This window comes from Hibiscus syriacus, unplaced genomic scaffold, assembly GCF_006381635.1.
Source record: "Hibiscus syriacus cultivar Baekdansim isolate YM2019G1 unplaced genomic scaffold, ASM638163v2 tig00112503_pilon, whole genome shotgun sequence".
In the NCBI taxonomy this organism is placed as follows: Eukaryota; Viridiplantae; Streptophyta; class Magnoliopsida; order Malvales; family Malvaceae; genus Hibiscus; species Hibiscus syriacus.
The window spans coordinates 952419-977841 of NW_024063349.1; the positions used below are offsets into that span (position 1 = coordinate 952419).

A 25423-nucleotide genomic window follows, 5' to 3' on the forward strand; every position below is an offset into this window, starting at 1 on the left:
AACATGTTTTTAGTGGATCAACACCTCGTTTTAAATGATGCAAGTGATGAAAATAAAATGAAAGAGAGAAAAAAGAGTTAGTGAGGTAAAATAATAAAAAAATAATCATGAAAAATAAAAGTCATACCTCACATGATATCTACCTGAACATGCTTAGTATTCCTACCCGGACATGATTTCTATCCCGCATGCTAAATCCTATCCGCATATTTTTCTAATTTGCATGCTTTGAATAGAAAATAAAGCAGGAAATAAAGCAACTTAGGGTTTAGAATGAGATTTTGGGATGGGCTCTAATTCCCTATACTCTCGCAGTTTAGGTTCTAAATAGGGTACTCGAGTTCTCCTTATTGGTGCCCCCTTAGTCTTGCCAGACCCTTAGTCCTAAGCTCATTACAAGCTTGTGTGGACTAACTTAAACTCGAGAGGAAACATTCCCTTAAGCCCATACGGAGAATAAATTCACACGAAGACATAAGATATATGAATCCCGAAGGTTACTTGCTAGGCCCATACGGTGAATAAATTCACACGAATGCGTCGCTTTCGCCCCCACTTAAAAGGGTTTGGAGCTCGGGTATAGAGCTAGAGATGACAGTTTTGAAAAATCTGAAATCATTAAAAAACGTCAGTACAACTATTTATTTGAAAAATAATCAAAGATAAATAATTTGAATCAAATAAATAAATTAAAATTAAAATTTACCATTTTCGCATAAAAAGACAACCGAAAATTAATTTCGGCCTGACTCACTTACCTTTCCCCAATAGAGTCGTCAAGCTGTCGGAAACATATTTCGGTTGGACCCCGGAATTGGGCTTCGACTTGAAATGAGTGGGTTAGAGTCGCCACCGATCATTTATTTTAAAACATATAGGTTGATCGGATACCTTTCTTTCTTACTTGATCCGCGTTGTACCAGAAACGTGTCGGGTTCGGGAGTCGGTTACGGTCAATGAAGGATTAGCACCCTTGAACCGCCCTTTCGGTACCAATTAATTTGCCGATTGCCTTTAATTACGAAAATTAAAATTTTAAATTTAAATTTAAAAATTCGATTCGAATAATTACCTTTGATCAGTTAAAATTTATCTACAAAGTAAAAACGTTAGCGAAAATAAATAAATAAATAAAAGAAAAAAAGAAAAAAAACATTATTATAATAAAAATAAAAAGATAAACAAACAAATAAATAAATAAATAAATTTTGTGAAAAGACAAGGAAAAAAGTTAATAAAGCAATGAAAAAAAATGAATTGAAAAGGAAAAAAAGGTAATAGCAAGGGGTTACATTCCAAAAAAAATGGTAAAAAAATAGAGGTTTAGCTAGTAATTACATATTAAATGCATAAGATTGGTGACTAAAATATAATTACCATGAAATCAAGAGACCAAAAATAAATAAATAATAAATTAAATAAAAAATAAATTAAATTAAGCTAGTGACTAAAATAAGTCATGCGTAAAATTGGAGTTCAGAATTAAAATAATGGGAATTACCATCAGTGATTAAAATGGAAAAAAGTATAAGTTACAGGGACTGAGGACAACGTTTACCCGTGCCTGAAAATACACAGTAAGTCCCCAAGCAAAACGGCGTCGTTTTGGTTCTGGTATAACTATGTGATTCTAAGGCCAAACGACCTAACTCCCCTCATTCTCTCTAATAGCTCTCTCCCTCTACAAAAAGAGAGGATTCTCTCTAGCATATCCCATCTGAGGGATGGCCGGCCACCGGGCCATTGCCGACGAGCGACTGTCGGGAAAGCCGAAACTCGCCTACCCGATTCTTCTCAACCTCGAGATCCCAAATCCAAACTCCAAAACATCAAATTTGGACCCCCTCGGCGTAGATCTAACAAAAACCCTTCGGGTTCTTTACATTTTTCTTCCGATGGCTCCTTGGTTTTGAGACGATGATGATGTTTTTTCTTGTTTTCGTCACTGTGTTGCTCTCTGTTGTTTATTGTTTTGGTGTTGTTATGCTTGTATTTTGGCTCGATGATGTTTGGTTGATGTCTTGGTGTTTTTGATACTGTTGGCATTGTTCGATCTCTCGATGATGATGAGTTTTTCTGTTCGATGAACTGTTTCGCTTGGATTTCTCTCTGTATATTATGGTTGTTTCTGACTGTGGGCTGGTTGCTCTCTGTTTCTCCCGTTGATAATGTCCCCCCGTTGATGTCACCGTGGTGGGGTATTTATACCCACCCCACCGGTGGCCTGCTCCAATGATAATGGGGTTGTTCTCGTGTATTTCGTGTTAACGTTGTTCACGTAGCCGGGAATCCCGGGATGGTGCAGTCCCGATTTTCCTGGCCGGCCGGTGCGTTGTTTGACCGTTTGGCCCCCTATGCGGTGCTATTGACTGATACCATCTTAGGGTTCCTAAATCCTAAACTTTGATAGGCTAGATCAGGCCCATTCATTTGGACTAGATTTGGACCTTAACAAAAATAAAATAAAATAAATTAAATTAAATTAGATTAATAAAATGAAATGAAATAAAATAAAAAAATAAATATTAATAATAATATATATTATATAATAAATGTTTCAAAAAAATTATTTTTTAAACTATATATTATATTTAAAAACGTTTTCAAAACTATATATCATATAATTTTCAAAAATGATTTTAAAAATACTATATAAGTTTTCCAAAATGTTTTTTTAACTATTTATTATATAAATTTTCAAAAAATGTTTTTTTAAAAACTATATATTATATTTTCAAAATGATTTCAAAACTATATATTATATAATTTTCAAAATATTTTTAAAACTTATGTATTGTATATAAGTTTTCAAAAACGATTTAAAAACTATATAATATATATTTCAAAAACTATTTTTTGAAAACTATATATTATATTTTTCAAAAACATTTTAAAAAATTATACTATATTACTATAATAAAAAATAAATAAATAAAAAGCTCAAATTCGGACGGAAATGAGTGTCTATAGTACCCAAAGTATTTTTTTGTCAAAGTGCCTAAAGTTACAAGTTTTGTCAAAATATTTATCTAAAGTATTCTTTTGTCAAAATAAGTATTAAAATATCCAATCTTTTTTATATAAGTTCTAAAAATTTTGACATGTGACTTTATCTAAATAATACTTTAGGTATTTAGATAAAAATGATTGAATACTTTAAGTACATATTTTGACTAAAAAATACTTTAGGTATTCATTTTGAACAAAACAAATAATTTTAATTACTTATTTTTAAAAACAATACTTCAGGTACCTAGAAGAAAAAGATTATATATTTTAGATACTTATTTATAATATAAGCCATTTAAAAATAATAGGACAATTTGTGCATTATAAAATGGCTGACTTGGAGATCAGATCACTAATTAGTTGAAACCTCAGCTGCATCAACTGTTAATATGTCATTAACGTAGGATTAATAAAATAATCCGCCAGCATGAACCCATCCATCAGATTCAACTGATATGTATTTTAATGTAATTTGAATTAGAATACAAACTAATTTTTCTAATTAGAAAACTATCGACTTATTCCCATAAATAGTAAAAAAATACACATTTAATCAAGTAATTTAGTAAATTAATATTTTTTTTTAATATTATTATATAATCACCTCAAACTATTTAAAAATAACGATGAAATTTTTTTCAATTATTTCATCATCTCTAATCGCTCATTTGCCGCTGGAATTAAAAGTTTGATTTGATTTCATATATTTATTATTATCGTTGTCATACCACATTATATTATTATTTAATAGTATCTTTTTCGGAGTAGGAAAAAGGAAGAAGGAATATTTATAATACTCATTATTATATTAAATAAGGTTTATGTAAGCTGATGGTTTCTCTTTTTTAAAAATTAATTAATTAATTAACTGTTAGGTCTCACCATTTTTGTCATGTTTAACAAGGTCAAATTTGATTAAATCAGCTTATCTCCGGCCTGCTTAACACCATTTTCTGCCATGTTTGCTTGCTTCCTTCTTCACTAATATAAAACATTTATTCTGCATGTAAGACTCGTAGAACGGTACAAGTTTTGGTTTGGTACGTTGTAACAAAAAAACATTGGCCATGCTACAAATTGAGATTATTTAAGGTTAAATTTTGGTTTTAGTTTACTCAGTTTGGAAATATAGTACATGAATATTAATCATAATTTTACTATTATTTAAATGGAATCATATGAAAATATATTATGAGTGTTATATTTAAGAATTTACAAAAGGTGGTAGGGCTGTGGATTTTAAATTATCATATATATATTATAGATTTTTATTTTTGTACTTTCTATTGATAAAATATTTTCTCATTTTAGAATTTTATAAGTTGATCCCCTAAACATAAAATCATGTGTTTGTTCATGGTTGTACCTCCTTTGAATCTCCTCCTTAAATCACGTCTTCATTGTCATTCTATGTCTATCGATGCCTCAAAAAGAACTATTCCGCTAGTCAAGACCTTCGAGATCCATATCCTTCGAGCAACCATTATTATTTGACATTATCTCTGACAATCCCATGTACAAATCTATTTGTAGTTGTCATGACTCTAAATTTAATATCAACATTTAAGGTCAATATATAAACCTTCATACAAGATTGAGAGATAGATTGAAACTATCTTTCTCTCAACATCACATAATTTGTTATCCATCCTTCATAAAATTATCAATTGCAACTCGCCACTCAAATCATAGAGAATGAATATTCCTAAACCTTCGCACTCCATGTCTTACCATCAACTATGAGTATTTTCTAATGATGTTGAATTAATTCAACTAGTTTTCCATCCCAAGATTACAAAATAATTTAGGTATAAAATATAGGAATGGTGGCGTAAGGGTTGCAAAATTTTAATAGGTTCATTAATTGTGGGATTATGTGTGAGAAAAACAAAGAAGAGTGTGGGTGCAGTTAGGTAGGTGACCTCATTTGTGCTAATCCTACCAAAACCAATATTATTGCCACGATTCATAATTTCATATAGAGTCAAGACTCATGAGCCATGACATATTGGCTTACGTGCCTTCCCACTTATAACAGCCACTCCATGTTGTGTTCCTCCGGTTAAATTTGATCCCACATAATATAATAATTAATCATTATATATTTAAAAATAATTACAATAATATCCCTTTCTATTTTATTTTTCAATTAGATCTTTATTTTACATAATAAAATTAATTATATATATGTAAGTTGAGTCGGGTTAAGTGTGAGTTATGACCTAAAAGATCAAGTCAAATTTCGAGTCAGATACAATTTTTCTAAATCTAAGTTAGATCAAGTACAAATAAAAAAAAATTAAATTTCAAATAAGATTCAGATAAATTAAAAATTTGACCCGAAGTCATGAACATCTTAATCTTGAATGATGGGTTACATTAAATTCAAGAAAAGAATATGGTGCGTTTATATATATTTAGAAGGAAACTTGGGTTGTTTCCATGCTCAACATGCTATCCATCAATGGAAACAAATTGGAAACGATGATTGGAAAAAGGAGAGATTCTTTCATCGTTCGTACTGATATATATGCGATAGAAGCTGCCTGGAAAATCTAGTATTTAACACCGTTTCATTGATTTATACTGTTACAGTCACTGAATTGCATGCATAATGTCACATAGTAAGAATTTTTTAACGATTCGTACGCTCTTAGATGTTTTTTTATTGATGTAAACATATTTGTGGGCATGCATCATGTAACATCGCATGTGTCACTAGCAGTGATAGATTTAGAAATATTTTATACGGTGAACACACATATGTTAAAAATATAAAAAAATTTAATAGAGTGAACATAAATAAAATTTCAAGATGAACATCGATAATAAAATAATTAATTAATTGAAAAAAATTCAAATTTTAAGATAAATGCATGTCTATCCCCATGACAATAATATCAAATTAATCATCTTATATTCAAATTAAACTTTACTTAAACTATTAAATATATTTCAAAAATTAAATTTAGTTTTATGTGATTATCTTTTAACAAACGAATAAAATCAAAATTATGAAATTAATAAGAAGATTAAATAAAATTACGACCCCCAATCGTAATCTGAAAATAAGAAAGAATAATAAGGATGATGGAAGCCAAGGCGTGAGCTTCTTATCCTCTAAATGATTGGCGGTCCTGTGTTGTCCCATTTCCAGCAATAATATATATAAACATAAATGTGAATACGTCGCCGTTCCAAATAGAAACAAAACTCTAGTATCATCGTTCAGCATTCATGCTTTTATATTATATATGCCTTTTGAAACTTAAAAGGTTGAGCAAGTTTTAATCACATTTGACAATATCTATGCTCCTTGTCACTTGCTTCCATTGCTTAAACAATTTGCTTTTTTAATATGTAAAAAAAACACATTATTGATTTTAGAAAAAGAAAAGAGAAATCGACCGAGATAAATGTATAATTTTATATTATGGAAGAATTTATAAAGGAATAAAATTGATTATTCGATTAAAATATAAAAAAAAATATTTAAAATTTTAAAATTTTCAGAGAGAGATTATCTCCACCAATTTTTCTCTATCTATTTCTGACAAAGATCGAAGTCAAAAGAGAAAAGAGATCTATTTAATTATTTCAATTCAGCATTAATGCATTATTGGCATCAATGTGAAGATGGAAGAAGCGTTATGATTACAAATTAAGAACTGAGAGATATTAATAACCAGTTAATTTATTAAGATGAGACATTAGATTTTTTAAATAATATAAAGAGCTTGAATCATGGCGTTTAGAAACAGTGTAAATTGAGTTAAAAGAGTGGTCCTATAATGATTCTATATAAACTTGAATCTGAATTAATCGATTAATAAATAAAATATAAATGATCAATTAAAAAAAAGACAGAGAGTTGACAAAGGGTTTCATTTCTTTCTTAATCACGAATTATAATGCTTGGTTTATTATCATTTTCAAATAATTTATAAATTAAAATCAGGCTTGAAAGAATGGTGCAATAATATATAAACGTAACAATGACGACAACGAGTGTTAAAATTTTGCTTAAATAGCCTTTCTATTGCCATGAAAAGGTAAACCTGCCCTCTTTTATCACGGTCTCTTCGCTAAAATTAAACGGTTTATTTTATTTTATTCTGAATTTCTGATAGCGCAGGCGTTTGCAGCTCGTAAAGGTCAGAAATTTTACCATGCCGTATCTTTAATATATAATTAAAAAAATATGTTATCAGTTTTATTATTATTTAAATAATAAAATTGATAAAAAAAATTATCTAAAACACTATAATTTTTTTACCTAAAACATTAATATTTTTTAATATTTTCGGTAAAATATCAAACAATAACAAAATCGATAGAAAAAAATAATAAAACCGATAGAAATAATAATATTTTCGATAATTTTTTATCAATTTCATTATTTAAATAATAACAAAATCAATAACGTTTTTTTAACCGTATATTAAAGTTGTTGTATGTAATCATTTCCCCGTAAATGTTATTGTTGAAGTTAAACCACAATAACCAAACTAATTAAATTAATTAAAACTTCTTCTAGAAACAATCTTATACAAATTAATAATATTTTAATTAATTTCACTCCCTTTCGTACCGTCCCAGGATGAAATAAAATATGTACTACACAAAACCAATTTTGTACCACGCAAGAACCCAAACCTTCTCCCTATCACTATCGTCAAAACCAGAAGATTATATAAATATTAAATTAATGGGTAAAGTACATAAATGGTCCCTAACTATAAGGTGTTATTTTGTTAAGTCTTTCAATTATTAAAAGTTATAAAATAGTATTCCGACTATAGAGTTTTATTTTGTTGAGTCTCTTGACTATAAGCTATAAAATGATTATTTGACTATTTATATGTTCCAAACTCGTCATTTTCTGTTAAAAATTGGAGGTCATCTGAGTTTAACGTCAACTTGTTGAATGATATATGATAAAATATGATTATAAAAATGTTTGAGTGTTATAGTAAATTGACTCTCCATTCAAATTATATCGTTGAGCCAATGTTTGAATTATTATATCATCGAGCCTATGGGGGAAACTTCATGGGGACCAAGAGGAGCCTTGGCACCCGTCAATTTTTTTAAATATTAATTAATATTGAAAAATATATGTATATTTGAAAAATAAATAAAAAAATCTACCGGGCCCCTTCAATTAAAAAAGTTTTATTTATGAAAAATAAAAAAATTACTTTAACCTTGCCTTAATAAATTCCTAGTTCCACACCTGGTCGAGTCAGTGCTTGAAAGCAACAACGATACTAGTAGACATCACCAAAAATGATTTTATCATATATCAATCAATATATTAACGTCCAAATCAGACGATCGTTAAATTTTTAATCAAAAAAGATAAGTTTAGAAGATATAAACAGTCATGTGACCATTTTGTAACTTTTAATAGTTGGAGGACTAATAAAAAAACATCCTATAATCTGAGTATTATTTTATAATTTTTAATAATAAGAAGACTCAACAAAATAACGTCTTATAATCGAGGACCATTTGTAATGTGATATTTTAATAAATCTTAAATTAATTAAAATAAAGGGTAAATTACATATTTGATCACTTTTGTTTAAGTTTTATAAACATATAGTCACTGGATTCGAAAAACATAAATTTTGGTTACTTATGTTACCGTTTTATTAAGATTTGGTCACTTAGATGTTAGTTGCCGTGAGTTTGATGACGTGGCACGTTAGCAAAAAGGTTTATTTTTTATTTTAACACTTGAACTTTAGTTAAATTACTAATTATGGATCTTTTTATAAATCCAAAATAGTTTAGGATAAAATATCAATTTACCCATTTTTTCCATATGTTTTCTTCCTTCTCAGCCGCTTCCTCCGCTTTCGCGTTTCAACTCATCAGATATGTAAGCATGGAGCAACACTCTTCACCTGCGGCATTGCCTTCCCCTTGGGGTTGCCTTTTGCATTTCAACATTTTTTTATACAGTTGATTTCTTCTCCATTTTTAATTTTGTTAGGTATGGCTCATAAATATACCAATAAAGTACATGGTTATTTTTGTAAATATATAGCAGAGTTTATTTATTATAAAAGGAGATGTAACCAAAACTTATGAGATATTGAATAAAAATTCTAGCGTCGCCTAGGGCATCGAGGACGTAAGCACATTGCTGAACCTCGTTAAAATTCTTATGTTCTTTCCGTTTTCTTTACTCAATTATTCAACAAATTCCCAACAATATATACATATATTCACAGACGATTGAAGGGTGTTTTATTCTCACACAAACCCAGGTCTATCTTCCAAAACGATAGAGTAATAGTGTATTGATAATAGGGCTTAGTTTGTTACTGTGTTTGGTTTGAGTTTTCATCGATGTTGAGGTCATCAGAAAAGATGGTTGTTGAGATTGTCAGAGTCGAACAGTCAAATCTTTTGAGTGGGTTAAAGGGCTGTTCAATTTTTTGGAGTTAATTTTCAATATTTAGAAAAGAAAAAGAGGGTTCATGCCTCTGGATAACCCAACCACCGCTATGGTGGTCGGAAAAGAGTAAAATAATGTCGATCTACGATGGTGTGAGTTTAGGTATGTGAGTGTAACATCCTCAATACCGGGTTAGTGATCAAATTATAAAGTTTTAGAATTTGGTGACTAGAATAGAACAATGGATTAGTTTAATGATTTATTTGGAAATAAATCATAAAAGTTGTTAGTAATTATTAGATTAAGTAAAGGGCAAAATAGTCATTTGACATGAAAGATTTTTTACTTTCCCTTATAAGATAAGGAAATCACGTGGGAAGAGGGAAAAGAAGTTCTAGAGTTCTCTTCATATCTCTTCTTCCTTCACGCGTGAAAATCAAGATCCAAAGGTGAGTTTTCTGATTATTAGGTTTTTGGTTAAATTTAAGATTGGTTTTTGATTATTAGATGATAACTAAGCTTAAGGAAAGCTTAAGTTATCTTAAAATCAAAGTATGATGGACTTAGGAGGGATTAAAGATTTGAGGTTCTTAGAAGAAATCTTGGAATAGAGTTCATAACTTGAATTGGAAGTTAAATTTGACTTGTCATCAATCTAATTAAGAGCTATAAAGTAATAAAATTGAACTTGGAACATGTTAGAAATTGAGTATGATTCTTGAATTTCATTAGGAGGATAAGATTTTGAAGTTAAAGATGGTTTATATGGATATAAATTGGTTTAAGCATGTGTATATGAATTAAGAACATGAAAGGGGATGAAAGATGAAGAATTTGAGTTGATTTGAGTGGATTTTTGGGCTTAAAAATGAATTCTAGGCTATGTGCATCGATGCACATTCAATGTGCACCAATGCATCAAGGGTACATTTCCAGAAATTGTTCAGTATGTATCGATGCACCCCTTAAAAATGGAAACATTGAATGCAATTAATGCATCGATGCACATGTTAAGGGATGCATCGATACGCTATAGAATGCATCGATGCACTTCAAGGGAAATTGAAATAGATATTTCTTTTGGTCTAAGAAATGATAGATTAGAGTATATCAATGGGATACTGATATGTATCAATGTATGATTATGTAGATATCGAACATGAACAAGGTCCGGAATGATCCTCAAGTTAAGATTCAATCGAAAGAAAAGAAATAATAAAAGTGGATTGGAACTTATTGAGGCCAAGGTGAGTGCATATTATTAGATTGTGCATATTATTATATGGAAATTAGACTTGTGATAAGTCTGTTTCCAATATTTTATATGTTTGCATGAATAGAAGCATGATTAAGTTTGTATTATGTGTATATGCTTTGTTCATATTATATGTTATGAGGTGTGAATTTATATGATATGGGTTATATGGAAACGAAATATGTAAACTTGAATTAAGAGAATATAAGAAATTTGTATATAAATGAATTTATATAAGTGATATATGTTAGTGTGCTACAATATATGTTATAGGATCTATGTAAGCATAAGAGAACAAAATATGAGCTAGGGGTTATGAATATAAATGATGATATGATTATGTACAATAAATTAGGGAATTATGATCTAGGTGTTTATATGTCTATAAAATGATATAAGAATAATATATATAAGCTACGAAATAGAAACTGTGGGATTTTAGTGCTATATAACATTATCTATGTTATTAAGTACAAATATGATATCCATATATGACAATGATTTGTGAAATTGTATGAAAATGTGATTTGATCTACGAGATAATAAATCATGTGAATTATATGGAAGTGATTTGTGTGTACATGTATGATATGTCTTACATGATATGTATGATTTCATAAGAAATGACATGAGCTATGTGATTACATGATTATAAGAGATCAGACATGCAATAAGAGATAAGTGTTATGAATGTGTGAATATGAAATGACATAGATAATAATGCCCATGTTATGTGTCAAGAGAGCTAGGGGTATAGTTGGCATGCCAAGAGTCGAGGGTTTACGCGGTCCTTCGGGACATATATGTATTCCTTGGAACATGTGTGATGTCTTTTGAGACACATACTTGATCCTTTGTATATGTATATGATTCTTAAGGAATTTTTTACGTGGTCCTTAGGGACATTTTATATGGCACTTCGGTACAATTCTACGTGGCACTACGGTTCATTTCTATGCGGCACTTCGGTGCATTTATACGAGCTGTGGTGACAATATTTGTGCAAAACCTCTATAGACTCACATATATATAGTTCTCACATGTGTACATAGGCTAATAAAGAGATAATATTAATAAACTTGATATGATGATATGTTTGTTTCCTTGTGAAATGTTATGTGTGATATATGATTGTACAAATGGTAATTACAGAATCAATGATAGTGATAAGCATGAAGATGATGATATAGTTGCTTCTGTGTATGTGTTTTATGATAGGACATATATGAGTACATGTTAAAGTATATGTGAATGATTATAATTGATTTACATGATGATATAGTAACAAGTTTACAAGATAAATGATATGAATATAAGAGATCATAGGAAGTTGAGATAAAAGATATGAATAATAATGACATATGTGGATATATGTATTTATTACCTGTAAAAGATTATGAATGGTATGAATGATAGTAGTAATTGTTTATGTATGATTAGTAGTTAAAGTTTGCATTATATGTTTAGTTGCCTCACTAAGTCATAGACTTAGCGTGTGATTGTTTCACACGTAGGTTACAGAAGCAAGAAGATAAGCGAAGAAGAGCAAGACAGGTCAGTATCTCCCTTACAAAATTTCAGATCATAAAATAGATGATTTAAATGTTTTTGGTTAATTTGAATACAGTTGGCATGTACTAAGTGATTGAGTTGAATATGCTCTGATCCATTTTGGTTATTTTGGTCAATTTATGTAGATAAATCGCTTTTATTTTAATGGAAGTTTTAAAAATCCAATTTGAATTTTGGTCAAGAGTCAAAGTTTGAAAAGTCAATGTGACACCTCAGACTCCTAATCGGGTCGTGTACGGGTCTGAGGGTGTTACATTTAATGGTATCAAAGCTACGGTTTAGTCGATTCTCGGCATAAACCGGAGTCTAGAGTGTTGTATAATGTATACATGCCAACAAAATAGCAAATATTTCTAATATGAAATTGTAAGGAATATGATGTCTTGCTGATAGAATAAGTTAAATAGAATACAATAGAAATGTGATTATAAGAAATGACAAAGTGAATCGATAGCTGACAAATCTGATGGTGATTGTAATTCACCTGCCCTAGCCAGGCAGGATGAAGAGCGGAACCTCAGAAAGTGTCTTATAAGATTAAAGGTTGATTTCAGAAATTGAAATCATATCTGAATAGTGATAAAAGGTTTTCACTGTTTCGAATTGAAAAAGTGATATGGAGAAGTTTTGTTATAAAGTTAATAAGATAGAATATGGTGAACCAGTGTCACCATAAGGACGTTAAGTGCATCAGCGACAAGTGTATAAGGTATATGAAGCCAGAGTTTATGAATTTGATACAGAGGGAAATCGTAATGTGTATGGACAAGAGTACAATTTGATGAGTAGAGTGAAAGGTTGTAAAGATAATTTAAATGAAAATGATGCATACAAGTGATGTGTAGAGAGCTGGTGCCTAGATTAAAAGAAGTGTTATATGTAATATCCCAAAAGTCGGATCAATGACCAAAATGGAATTTTTGGTAATTTAGTGGCCAATCTCAGAAAGATTAAAAGTTTAGGGATTTTAATGAAAAATATTGGTGTTGGATTTTATAACAAAGTTTGGAAGTAATAAGGGTATTATGGTCATTTCTCATAAAAGATTTTATTTCCCTTTATAAAGGATAATAAGCACATGGGAAAGGAGAGAATTCTCCAGAGCTTTTTTTCTTTCTTCTTCTTCTCCAGCCGTGAGCTTCAAGAGAAATGTGAGTTTTATGAATTCTTGATTATTTGTGGAATTAAAGGTTGGGTTTTGATCATTAGATAATAACTAAGCTTAAGGAAGCTTAAGTTATCTTAGAAATCAAAACATAAAGGAGTTACAAAAGATTAAAGAAAATGAGTTTCAAAGCGAATTTCTGAAAAAGAGTTAATAAATGAATGTGGTGATGGAATTTGACTTGTCACAGGTGTGAATAAGAAGTTATAAGTGTTAAATCAAAGTTTGGATAACATGGAAAATTGGGAATGATTCTTAATTTTAAGAATCATGAAGAGTTATGAAAGATAAAGATAGCTTATATGGATATAAGTTGGTTTGTAAAGTGGTAGTTGAGTTTAATGACATGTTAGGGGCTTAAAATAGAAGAATTGAGTGAACAGTTGATGATTTTCGGGCTTGAATACAATTTCTGGGCATGATGCATCGGTACACATTCAATATGTATCGATGTACTCTTAAAAGAAGAACACTGAATGCCTGGAATGCATCGATGCAGTTTGAGTGTGCACCGATGCACCAAGATAAATTTTGAAGGTGCATCGATGCGTTAAGGGGATGCATCGATGCATAAAAAAATTCGAAGCCATTTTGTGTATCGATGCACCTATAGTGCATCGATGCACCCCTAAGGAAAATGTGAATATGGGTTTATTAAGTTCGTTTAAGTTGCTAGTATCAAATTACAAGGTGTATGTATCTAATAATCTTGAAAATGTATAATTATGTAGATTCAGAGCCTGAACGAGTTCCAGAATCATTGTCAAGTAAGATCGATCAAAGGGAAATATAAGAGATTGGAATTGACTAGTGAGGCCAGGTGAGTGCATATTCAATAGTATATGATAGGTGATGGGAAGAAGACTTGCGATGAGTCTATTTCCTGAAGAGTTACATATGAATTCATGATTAAAGGCATGAGTTGAATATGAGTGTATGTATGCTTGATTATATGAATTGATATGTTTTGTATATGCTATGTGGTTTATGTACACACCCTATTAAGTGTTAATGAGAGAATATCAAATAAGTTATGAAATTATATGAATATAGAAGATAAGTCAAGAGATGTAGGGAAATGGAAATAGAGGTTTATGAAGAATCATAGGAGAATAAATATAATAATAAGATAATGAAATATAAGACTATGTGAAATACATGGTTATGAGAATTAGTAAAATAGAGTTATTTGATTTAATGAGAATTGAGGAAACTAAATAAGATTGAATTATAGAATGGAATGAGAATAATATATCTATTAGGGAACTGGAATACAAAGCGCTGATATGTATATATATATGACAAATTATATGCTAAAGATCTATGGGGTTATATGAAAAGGTTATAAGGAATGTATGAAATTGAATTAATTAAATGGATTAAAGTATTATATAAATAAAATATGATTAAGTGTAATATATATATGTTTAGAAATACGACATTAGTTATATAATCTAAGGGAATATAAAGAAATAAAGCATAAAGTAGACGAAATGAGATAAGTTATTATATAACTATATGATATACGTTATCAGGTAATATGAGAGGATTCAGGAAACTTATATAAGCTATGTGAAAGTGATCTAGGTGTTTATATGTGAATTATTCGGTAATAAGTTATATGAAATAAGTGTAGTGATTACCAGATCATAAGAGATAAGTCAGAGAATGTGAATAATATGACTAGAAACTATGATCCTGTGTGATGAAATGAATATATGAAGACATGACTATGGGATATCTGTGAATTACATGAAAAATGTGCTACGTGTAAGTGAATTATGTGATTATATGAATATGAAATCATATGAGAATTTACATGAACTACGTGATTACATGTATGTGTGAATGAAGCTACGAGCTTATATGAATATGTGATATGTTACATGAATATGTGCAAGGATATAAAAGATAGTTCACATGTTATGTCTCTTGAGAGCTAGGGGTATAGTTGGCATGCCAAGAGTCGAGGGTCTACGCGATCCTTCGGGATATATATATATTCTTTGAAACATGTGTGAAGTCTTGTGAGACATATACTTGATCCCTAGTATATGTATATGATTCTTAAGGAATGATATGTGGTCCTTATGGACATTATTATATGGCACTACGGTGCAATTCTACGTGGCACTCCGGTGTAATTCTACGTGGCACTTCGGTGCAATTATACGAGCTGTGGTGACAGCATTAGTGCAAAACCTCTATAGACTCACATATCTATGGTTCTCACATGTGTACATGGGCTAATAAAGGAAATAATATAAAAGAACCTTGCATGATAGTATGTGATTGGTTTGTAATCTTTATGGTATGAAGTGATATATGTGATATGATGATGTGAATATAGCTTGGTTAAGAGGAATTGATGCAAAAACATATGACAAAAAGATAAAGAACGAAAATAAGACTAATAAAGAGATAATAATAAATACCTTACATATGATTTACATGTTTTGTGCTAGGAAACCTGTTATAAGAATATGTGAATGATGTGTGTGTACAAGTGGATAGTGGTTGCATGGCATAATGTATGATTTTGTATGATATAATAAGTATAGATTATGAATGCATTAGTAGTGGTTATATGTTTTTATGCCTCACTAAGTCATCGACTTAGCGTGTGAGTATTTCACACGTAGGTTTCGGAAAGCTAGAAGAAAAGTGAAGAGGAGCAAGACCGGTCAGTTACTTCTTACCTAAGATCAGATCAGAAAAGATGTCTTGAATTAGATGTATTCTGTATATTGAATATAGTTGGCATGTACTAATTGATTGAGTTAAACAAACTGCTGTGACTTTAATGAAAGTTTTAAATTTTCTCGAGTTTTTGTCATGAGTCAAAGTTTGAAAAGTCAATGTGACACCTCGGACTCGTATCCGGGTCGGGTACGGGTTGGGGGTGTTACAATATAGGTGTTGAAATGGTTCCCTTTTCAAAAAGTGGTTATTGTGTTAAGGATCTGGAGAGAACTCAGAATGATTAAAGGAACTAGTATTTCATAAATCAATACTATCGAAGAGAGATAGAGATTATGATTTTCAACTACAAACTTGGTTGAAATTGGTTGTATTCTAAGTTAAAAGATCAAATTGGAGGAATGACTTCAGAGTTTTGCTAGAAATTATACAAAGTGAAGAATAAGAAGTATTTTAAATGGATCAAGTGATGTGGATACTGTTTTGCATTCTAGAAGGAAAAAGTTAGTGTTGGCTAACAAGAACATGTGATGGGAATATACTGGAAGTATAAGATTATAGATATTTTCAGGATATGATAACCAAATATAAAATGGATCTGGATACAATTGTATATTTGGACCATAGTAAGGTGATATAGTAAAGGAAATAAGGATTTGTATATTTGAGTAAAGCTGAGGATTGATAAGAAGAGTTCAAGAATGAGTATATCGATGATCAGATTATAAGACAAAGGAAGTCAGAATGTTGAGTTTGAGCAACGAAAATTTCAGGATGTATGAGAATAGAGGTGAAATTGACAAGATAAATAAACTAATTTTGAGATAATTTCATTTGGAAAGGATATATATGATTGGTTGACTAGGGTTTGTGCCCTAGATTGAATATATATTATTGATTAGCTATCAGAGTAAAGGTAATAGATTTATAAGATTGAAGGAAAATATAAAGTTGAGTTAATCAATTCTGATGTGGATTTGAATATAGTTGTGTATTCTGATAGGATAACTATGATGTAGACAAAGAGAAAAGTAATTGTATGGAGCTTTAAGGAAGGAAATACAAGTATAAGAGATAGTAGAGAATGAAGTTCTGTATAAGAATGGGTTATCAAAGTTATGAAGATGCAATGAAGATTGATACACAGAGATGAGTATAGGTGATAGGACAAGAGTATATGAATATGAAAGGAAATATATGATTTATGTATAAGGAGATTTCAATTTGGAATGAATAAAGGAATAATGGAATAAAGAAATGAAAAGGATTGAGTTTAAGGGAGCATATATGATGAAGGTTATATGGAAGTGTAGATGATAAGTTTGATATAGAAGTACGAAAAGTGTGCAAGGTGATGTGAAAATATTCTTTAAAGTGTATGTTAATCATATTTGTAGAAGATTTAATATTGGGTTCTTGGTCAAATGATGATGGAAAATGAGTTTGGTTATTGTTATAAGGTAATTAAAGATGGATTTACGAGGTTAAGTGATGAAAATGGATGTTTCTGTCTACGTGATTAGTGACATTATATGAAATTTTAGAAATGGTTAAAGGAAAATGCACAATGGAAGGAGAGAAAAGGCATAAATGGATTAAAGTTACTAGTTGCTGTTTATATGATAAGTGATAGTAGATGAACATATAAGGGGAAAAGATAGTTGAAAAGAATAAAGGAATGAAAGATTAAATAAAGGAGGTAGCATGAGAACATTAGAAGATATGTTCTTATGGATATGTTCAATGAAAATTCGAGGACGAATTTTCTTAAAAGAAGGGGAGATTTGTAACATCCTCAATACCGGGTTAGTGATCAAATTATAAAGTTTCAGAATTTGGTGACTAGAGTAAAACAATGGATTAGTTCAATGATTTATTTAGAAATAAATCATAAAAGTTGTTAGTAATTATTAGATTAAGTAAAGGGCAAAATGGTCATTTGACATAAAATATTTTTATTTTCCCTTATAAGATAAGGAAACCACGTGGGAAGAGGGAAAAGAAGTTCCAGAGTTCTCTTCATCTTTCTTCTTCCTTCACGCGTGAAAACCAAGAGCCAAAGGTGAGTTTTCTGATTATTGGGTTTTTGGTTAAATTTAAGATTGGTTTTTGATTATTAGATGATAACTATGCTTAAGGAAAGCTCAAGTTATCTTAAAATCAAAGTATGGTGGACTTAGGAGGGATTAAAGATTTGAGGTTCTTAGAAGAAATATTGGAATAGAGTTCATAACTTGAATTGGAAGTTAAATTTGACTTGTCATCAATCTAATTAAGAGATATGAAGTAATAAAATTGAATTTGGAACATGCTAGAAATTGAGTATGATTCTTGAATTTCATAAGGAGGATAAGATTTTGAAGTTAAAGATGGCTTATATGGATATACATTGGTTTAAGCATGTGTATATGAATTAAGAACATGAAAGGGGATGAAAGATGAAGTATTTGAGTTGATTTGAGTGGATTTTCAGGCTTAAAATGAATTCTGGGCTATGTGCATCGATGCACATTCAATGTGCACCGATGCATCAAGGGTAAATTTCCAGAAATTGTTCAGTGTGTATCGATGCACAGTATGTGCGTCGATGCACCCCTTGAAAATGGAAACATTGAATGCAATTAATGCATCGATGTATAAGGAGTGCATCGATGCACATGTTAAGGGATGCATCGATACACTGTAGAATGCATCGATGCACTTCAAGGGAAATTGAAATAGACATTTCTTTTGGCCTAAGAAATGATAGATTAGTGTATATCAATGGGATACTGATATGTATCAATGTATGATTATGTAGATATCGAACACGAACAAGGTCCGGAACGATCCTCAAGTTAAGATTCGATCGAAAGAAAGGAAATCATAAAAGTGAATTGGAACTTAGTGAGGCCAAGGTGAGTGCATATTATTATATTGTGCATATTATTATATAAAAATTAGACTTGTGATAAGTCTGTTTCCAATATTTTATATGTTTGCATGAATAGAAGCATGATTAAGTTTGTATTATGTGTATATGCCTTATTCATATTATATGTTATGAGGTGAGAATTTATATGATATGGGTTATATGGAAACGAAATATGTAAACTTGAATTAAGAGAATATAAGAAATTTGTATATAAATGAATTTATATAAGTGATATATGTTAGTATGCTATAATATATGTTATAGGATCTATGTAAGCATAAGAGAACAAAATATGAGCTAGGGGTTATGAATATAAATGATGATATGATTATGTACAATAAATTAGGGAATTATGATCTAGGTGTTTATATGTCTATAAAAAAATATAAGAACAATATATATAAGCTACGAAATAGGAACTGTGGGATTTTAGTGTTATATAACATTATCTATGTTATTAAGTACAAATATGATATCCATATATGACAATGATTTGTGAAATTGTATGAAAATGTGATATGATCTACGGGATAATAAATCATGTGAATTATATGGAAGTGATTTGTGTGTACATGTCTGATATGTCTTACATGATATGTATGATTTCACAAGAAATGACATGAGCTATGTGATTACATGATTATAAGAGATCAGACATGCAATAAGAGATAAGTGTTATGAATGTGTGAATATAAAATGACATAGATATTAATGCCCATGATATGTGTCATGAGAGCTAGGGGTATAGTTGACATGCCAAGAGTCGAGGGTCTACGCGGTCCTTCGGGACATATATGTATTCCTTGGAACATGTGTGATGTCTTTTGAGACACATACTTGATCCTTTGTATATGTATATGATTCTTAAGGAATGTTTTACGTGGTCCTTAGGGACATTTTATATGGCACTTCGGTACAATTCTACGTGGCACTACGGTTCATTTCTACGCGGAACTTCGGTGCATTTATACGAGCTGTGGTGACAACATTTGTGCACAACCTCTATAGACTCACATATGTATAGTTCTCACATGTGTACATAGGCTAATAAAGAGATAATATTAATAAACTTGATATGATGATATGTTTGTTTCCTTGTGAAATGTTATGTGTGATATATGATTGTACAAATGGTAATTACAGAATCAATGATAGTGATAAGCATGAAGATGATGATATAGTTGCTTCTGTGTATGTGTTTTATGATAGGACATATATGAGTACATGTTAAAGTATATGTGAATGATTATAATTGATTTACATGATGATATAGTAACAAGTTTACAAGATAAATGATATGAATATAAGAGATCATATGAAGTTGAGATAAAATATATGAATAATAATGACATATGTGGATATATGTATTTGTTACCTGTAAAAGTGTATGAATGGTATGAATGATAGTAGTAATTGTTTATGTATGATTATTAGTTAAAGTTTGCATTATATGTGTAGTTGCCTCACTAAGTCATAGACTTAGCGTGTGATTGTTTCACACGTAGGTTACTGAAGCAAGAAGAGAAGCGAAGAAGATCAAGACAGGTCAGCATCTCCCTTACAAAATTTCATATCAGAAAATAGATGATTTATATGTTTTTGGTTAATTTGAATACAGTTGGCATGTACTAAGTGATTGAGTTGAATATGCTCTGATCGATTTTGGTTATTTTTGTCAATTTATGTAGATAAATCGCTTTTATTTTAATGGAAGTTTTAAAAATCCAATTTGAATTTTGGTCAAGAGTCAAAGTTTGAAAAGTCAATGTGACACCTCAGACTCGTAATCGGGTCGGGTACGGGTCTAAGGGTGTTACAGTGAGGGTCACGACTTGGGATTTAAATAGCGTTTGCGGTCGCTTCGAGTTTATCGCGGTTGCATACATAATGGATGTCATTGAGGTCACTGCGGGTGCCGCGGTCATAATTTTTTTAAAATTTCGCACAACTTATCCTTAAATATAATAGTTATGATTATAATTACAATTATCCATTTTTAATGATTTTTAAAATATTTTAAAGCAAAAAACATATATATATAATATAGTTTAACCAAATATAATACTAAATTAAAATAAAATTGAACGTCGAAATATTGAATGAAATTTAAAAAACAAAAAATGACTAAATTAAATATAATTAAAATAAAAGTGTAAAATTTGAATTACATAAATTTTTATTTACCTTCTAAAATGGAAGTCTATTGGCTGTTACCGGTCAACTTCTTCACCGGCAGCGAATATAAATGAACGCAAGATTTCTCTCAAAACAGTTATGTTTTGTCGGTTTATTCTCTTCCCGATTTAATCTTTGGTGAGTCTTGAGTCTTAACTTTTGATATGCTCTATTTTTTAAAAAACAAATTAGAGTTTAGAGATATATTTTTTATAATACATGTTTGAAACTTTGTTGCTGGATTTAATTTAGTGTCATTTAAACCGAGTTTGGATTTTGGATTGATATTTCTTTCTTTCTTTCTTTCTTTTTTTACTTTTGCAGTGTCATTCCTTGCATTTTTCGGATGAAAATTTTAGTTTTTCTATTTTTAAGTAGCAGTCGATTAACGTTAATAGTACCCCGTTACCGACGCTACACACTGGTACCCGTTAAATTGCGGACGCGACAGACCGTTATTGATGTGAATCCGCTACCCACCGCTAAATTTATCAATATCGGTTTCGATCGGTGATATTACCACTGTTTCGCAGATGCTATTGCATTTTCGTTCGGCTATTTGAATCCTTGGTCATGTCTGTAGAGGAGCTGTAGAGAGGAGTAAAAAGAGGTAAATTGATGTTTTATCCATGAATTATTTTGGGTTTATAAAAGATCCATTATTAGAATTTATCTATAGTTCAAGGGTTAAAATAAAAATTAAATCTTTTTAGTAATATGCCATGTCATCTAACTTACAGTAACTAACGTCTTAGTGGTTAAATATTAATAAAACGTTAATATAAGTGACCAAAACTTATTTTTTTTAGATCCAGTAACCATAAGTTTATAAAACTTAAATAAAAATGATCAAATCTGTAATTTTACCTAAAATAAAAAAAATTGCTAATCTAATTACCAGTCCCCACTGATAAACCAAACCAGGCAACCGGGCAGGCATTAATAATGTAAGCAACAAATGAAACAACATTAAATTAAACCAACGAAGGCACCACGTGGCATCCTCCATTGCCACTCGCTAATCACCACCAATGTTATTTTATCACATATAAAATGAAATTCAATTTCTATTTCATAATTCCATTTAGAAAAAATACAACAAACAAAAGAACCGACGACCCTCTCAACATCAACCCGCTCTAAGCCAAGCCGGCTTCGGCCGGTTTGATGGTTCCAAAATTCTACTATTTCCGATTAATTCGCCATTTTCATGAGCTTCCATATTTACAATTTTTTCCCTCGAAAATATTTCTATTTTACATTTGGTCCCCTCCTTTTTGTTGATCGTCCACCGTCTTACATGACGGAGCAGGCGTTTGGATTCTCGTCGCTGAACATCTGAGGTGCGTGAAGGGGATGCCGCGGGTCCATCAAATACCCTTGATTAACATACCCGGGATGAGACATGTACCCTTGATTCATGTATCCGTACTCGTTATGGTGGTGATTATGATACCCTTCCGCCACATAACTCGAACTCGGACCGTCATACACGTGTCCCTCCGACCAATACATTGGCTGTGGAGGATACCCGTACCCATGATACTCCATCTTGTTCACTTCCATCTTCGTTTCACCTCCTTCTTTCTTCTCTCCGCCGCTGCCTTCCTTCTTCTTCTCTCCGCCTTCTTTTTTCTCGCCTCCGGCAGCAGCAGGGGCTTCTTTTCCTTTCTCTTTAGTATCACTGCCGGCATCTTTCTTCTCCCCGCCGTCTTTTTTCTTCTCACCGTCGTCGTCTTTCTTAGGCGGAACCACTTCGACATTGCGTTTCAACTTATTCTTAAGATAAGGAACGAGGTCTTTCACGTCCATTGTGCCTTTTACTGTTACTAAATCTTTAGCTCCATCAACGTTCACTGATTCAACTCCTGTTTTTAATTAAAAATAAAACCACATCAACGTTGCCACATATTTAATTAAATTAATTAATCTATTAATTAACACCATCACATCATCAAACACTATTAATTTAAGCTTAAATAAATCATAATTAATTAACTTACCATGTACTTTCAAGATAATTTTTCGCATCTTGTGAATGCAGCCGTCGCAATGTGTTCTAATCTTCAAAACCACCGTACTCTGTAAATCAAACATAATTTAATTATGGTAAACTCAAACTGGTCAAAATCTAAGTTAAAATTTTCAAACATTCGCATGTAAATTCTTTTTTTGTGTAAATTTACCTCTTTTGGAGTATTTTTCTCTTCTTTCTTCGCTTCTTTTTTCTCCTCAGGTTTCTTCTCAGCGTCGGGTTTCTTATCACCACCGCCAGAGGCGGCAGGGGCGGCATCTTTCTTAGGCTGAGGAGAAATTAGGTCGACTTTCTTCTTGGTTTTCTCGGCCAACATATTCCCGACTTTGGCAGGATCCACGTTGCCAATCACCGTTAACTTGTTGGCTCCACAATCAGTCTTCACATCTTCCACACCTTCAACCAACGACAACAACAGCAACGTCCGTGTTAGGAAATTTCATTTGGATTATTTATTTATTCAAATTTCTAATTAAGATTGAAAAAAATTAGTACTCAAGTCCGATCCTTATTCAATTCGCCGATTATTCCTTAGGCGAACCATTCACAGGGACTAACTAAATCGATTTTTCAATTCAAATTTGAAAATTTCCAAAAATCAATTGTCATTATTTAATCAATCAATCAACACCAATTACCTTCGTAATGTTTAATAGAGCGTTTAATCTTTTTGGCACAACCTTCACAATGCATATCAATCTTGTAAACGAAGATAATCTTGCCGTCGTCTTTCTTAGCGCCGGCATCGGCGGCGGGCTTCTTCTCAGCTTCTGGCTTAGCTCCTTTTTGCTGGAAAACAAGAAACAAAACTATAAATTAAAACCCAAAAAAAATCTCAAATCATTGAAGATTAGAAATAGAAAGAACAAAGGGAATGTAGAAGAAAAGAACGAGTAACTAACCTCACCCATTACTTGACTAAATTTTTAAAATTAATTAAAGAAGATTTGGTTAATGAGAGATCTGTGAGGAAAAGCGAATAGCTGTTTGAACTTAGAAGTGGTAAACTCAAGGCAAAAGAAGCGTATATATAGGGAGGGAGAGGCAGTTTATGGTAATGTATGTATGATGGCGGATGGATGTTATGTATGGTTGTTGGAGAAATATATTATGGCTTCCCCCGTTATATGAGTGATGGAGTCAGGAAGGGTGGGCTAAGGGGCGTTTCTATATATAAAAAAAAAAATCATCTAAATATTATAATATTATTTATCAATCATCGTTTACTCAAATTTTTCCAATCTAGCACTAGAGTGTTTACATATGCATATTAAAGTGTTTAAGTTATGTTTCTTGACAATATGAGATAAAAGTTAAAAGGTGTACACCTTAATTTTTTATCTCTATATCTAATGAATCTACTTATACACTATTATTAAATTACATTATGTTAATATTTATTATTAAGGTTTATATTAATTAAGATTAGATATTTTTTATTTTTTAATATATTTAAATACTTAATTTTTTAATTATGAGTTCAAAAGTTTTATGTAACACAATTTAAAAATCTTGATTATCATAACGTGAAAAAATACTTCTAGGCATTACTTACATATGTGTTAGACTCTTAAGCTCGCCAATTTTCAGAAGAAAGAACATATTGTAGCTTATTCCATCTCAAATTACTACAACAAAAACATATAATTAAATAAATTACATGAAATTACTCATTATCTCATAATTTATATTTAAAACAAAAGAACATACAATATTTTACGATGTTTGAGGCGCCCGAATATAATTAATCTTATATATTATCTTACATGAGTATATTGTTTCCCCTTTGATATATATTAGTTTCAAAAGTTAATTTAGTATAAACCTTAATAATAAATATTAACATAATGTAATTATTTAAATATATTAACATATAAAAATGATCTTATCTTAATTAATATAAACTTTAATAATAAATATTAACCTAATGTAATTTAATAATAGTGTATAAATAGATTCATTAGATATAAAGATAAAAAAATTAAGGAATACACCTTTTAGCTTTTATCTCACATTGTCAATAAACATAACCTAAACATTACAATATGTGTATATAAACTAACCCCATTAAGCTCTTCAACTCATAGAATTAATATGTATTAAATTACGATATTAGTCCTTATAGTTTTGTTTTCAATTTTTAAAGTATATTTTTTTAAATGCTTTTAGGGAATCTCCTGGAAGGCGCT

The 25423-nt window shown here is 30.6% G+C and overlaps 1 protein-coding gene across 3 annotated transcripts; it reads right to left on the reverse strand.

The window, feature by feature from the left end:
- Positions 1-18061: 18061 nt before the first annotated feature.
- On the reverse strand, positions 18062-24242 carry LOC120180828 (heavy metal-associated isoprenylated plant protein 6-like). 3 transcript variants are annotated; one of them, XM_039186121.1, is made up of 6 exons: positions 24137-24242; positions 23873-24023; positions 23386-23630; positions 23203-23281; positions 22492-23067; positions 18062-18077 (listed from the first exon to the last, which is right to left on the reverse strand). In XM_039186121.1, the coding sequence occupies exons 1-5, from the start codon at positions 24143-24145 to the stop codon at positions 22496-22498; spliced, it is 1056 nt and encodes a 351-aa protein (XP_039042052.1). In that variant the 5' UTR covers positions 24146-24242; the 3' UTR covers positions 18062-18077; positions 22492-22495. The 3 variants fall into 3 exon arrangements, with proteins under 3 accessions (XP_039042052.1, XP_039042053.1, XP_039042051.1); XM_039186122.1 differs by lacking the exon at positions 18062-18077 and having other exon boundaries at positions 22474-22779; positions 22822-23067; positions 24137-24241; XM_039186120.1 differs by lacking the exon at positions 18062-18077 and having other exon boundaries at positions 22474-23067; positions 24137-24241.
- Between the last annotated feature and the right edge of the window lie 1181 nt (positions 24243-25423).

Coding starts and splice junctions, on each gene's coding strand:
- LOC120180828 (XM_039186121.1), bottom strand. Junction 23,631..23,872: donor CTCTATTAAACATTACGAAG/GTAATTGGTGTT, acceptor CGTTGGTTGAAG/GTGTGGAAGATGTGAAGACT. Junction 23,282..23,385: donor AGAAAAATACTCCAAAAGAG/GTAAATTTACAC, acceptor TTTGATTTACAG/AGTACGGTGGTTTTGAAGAT.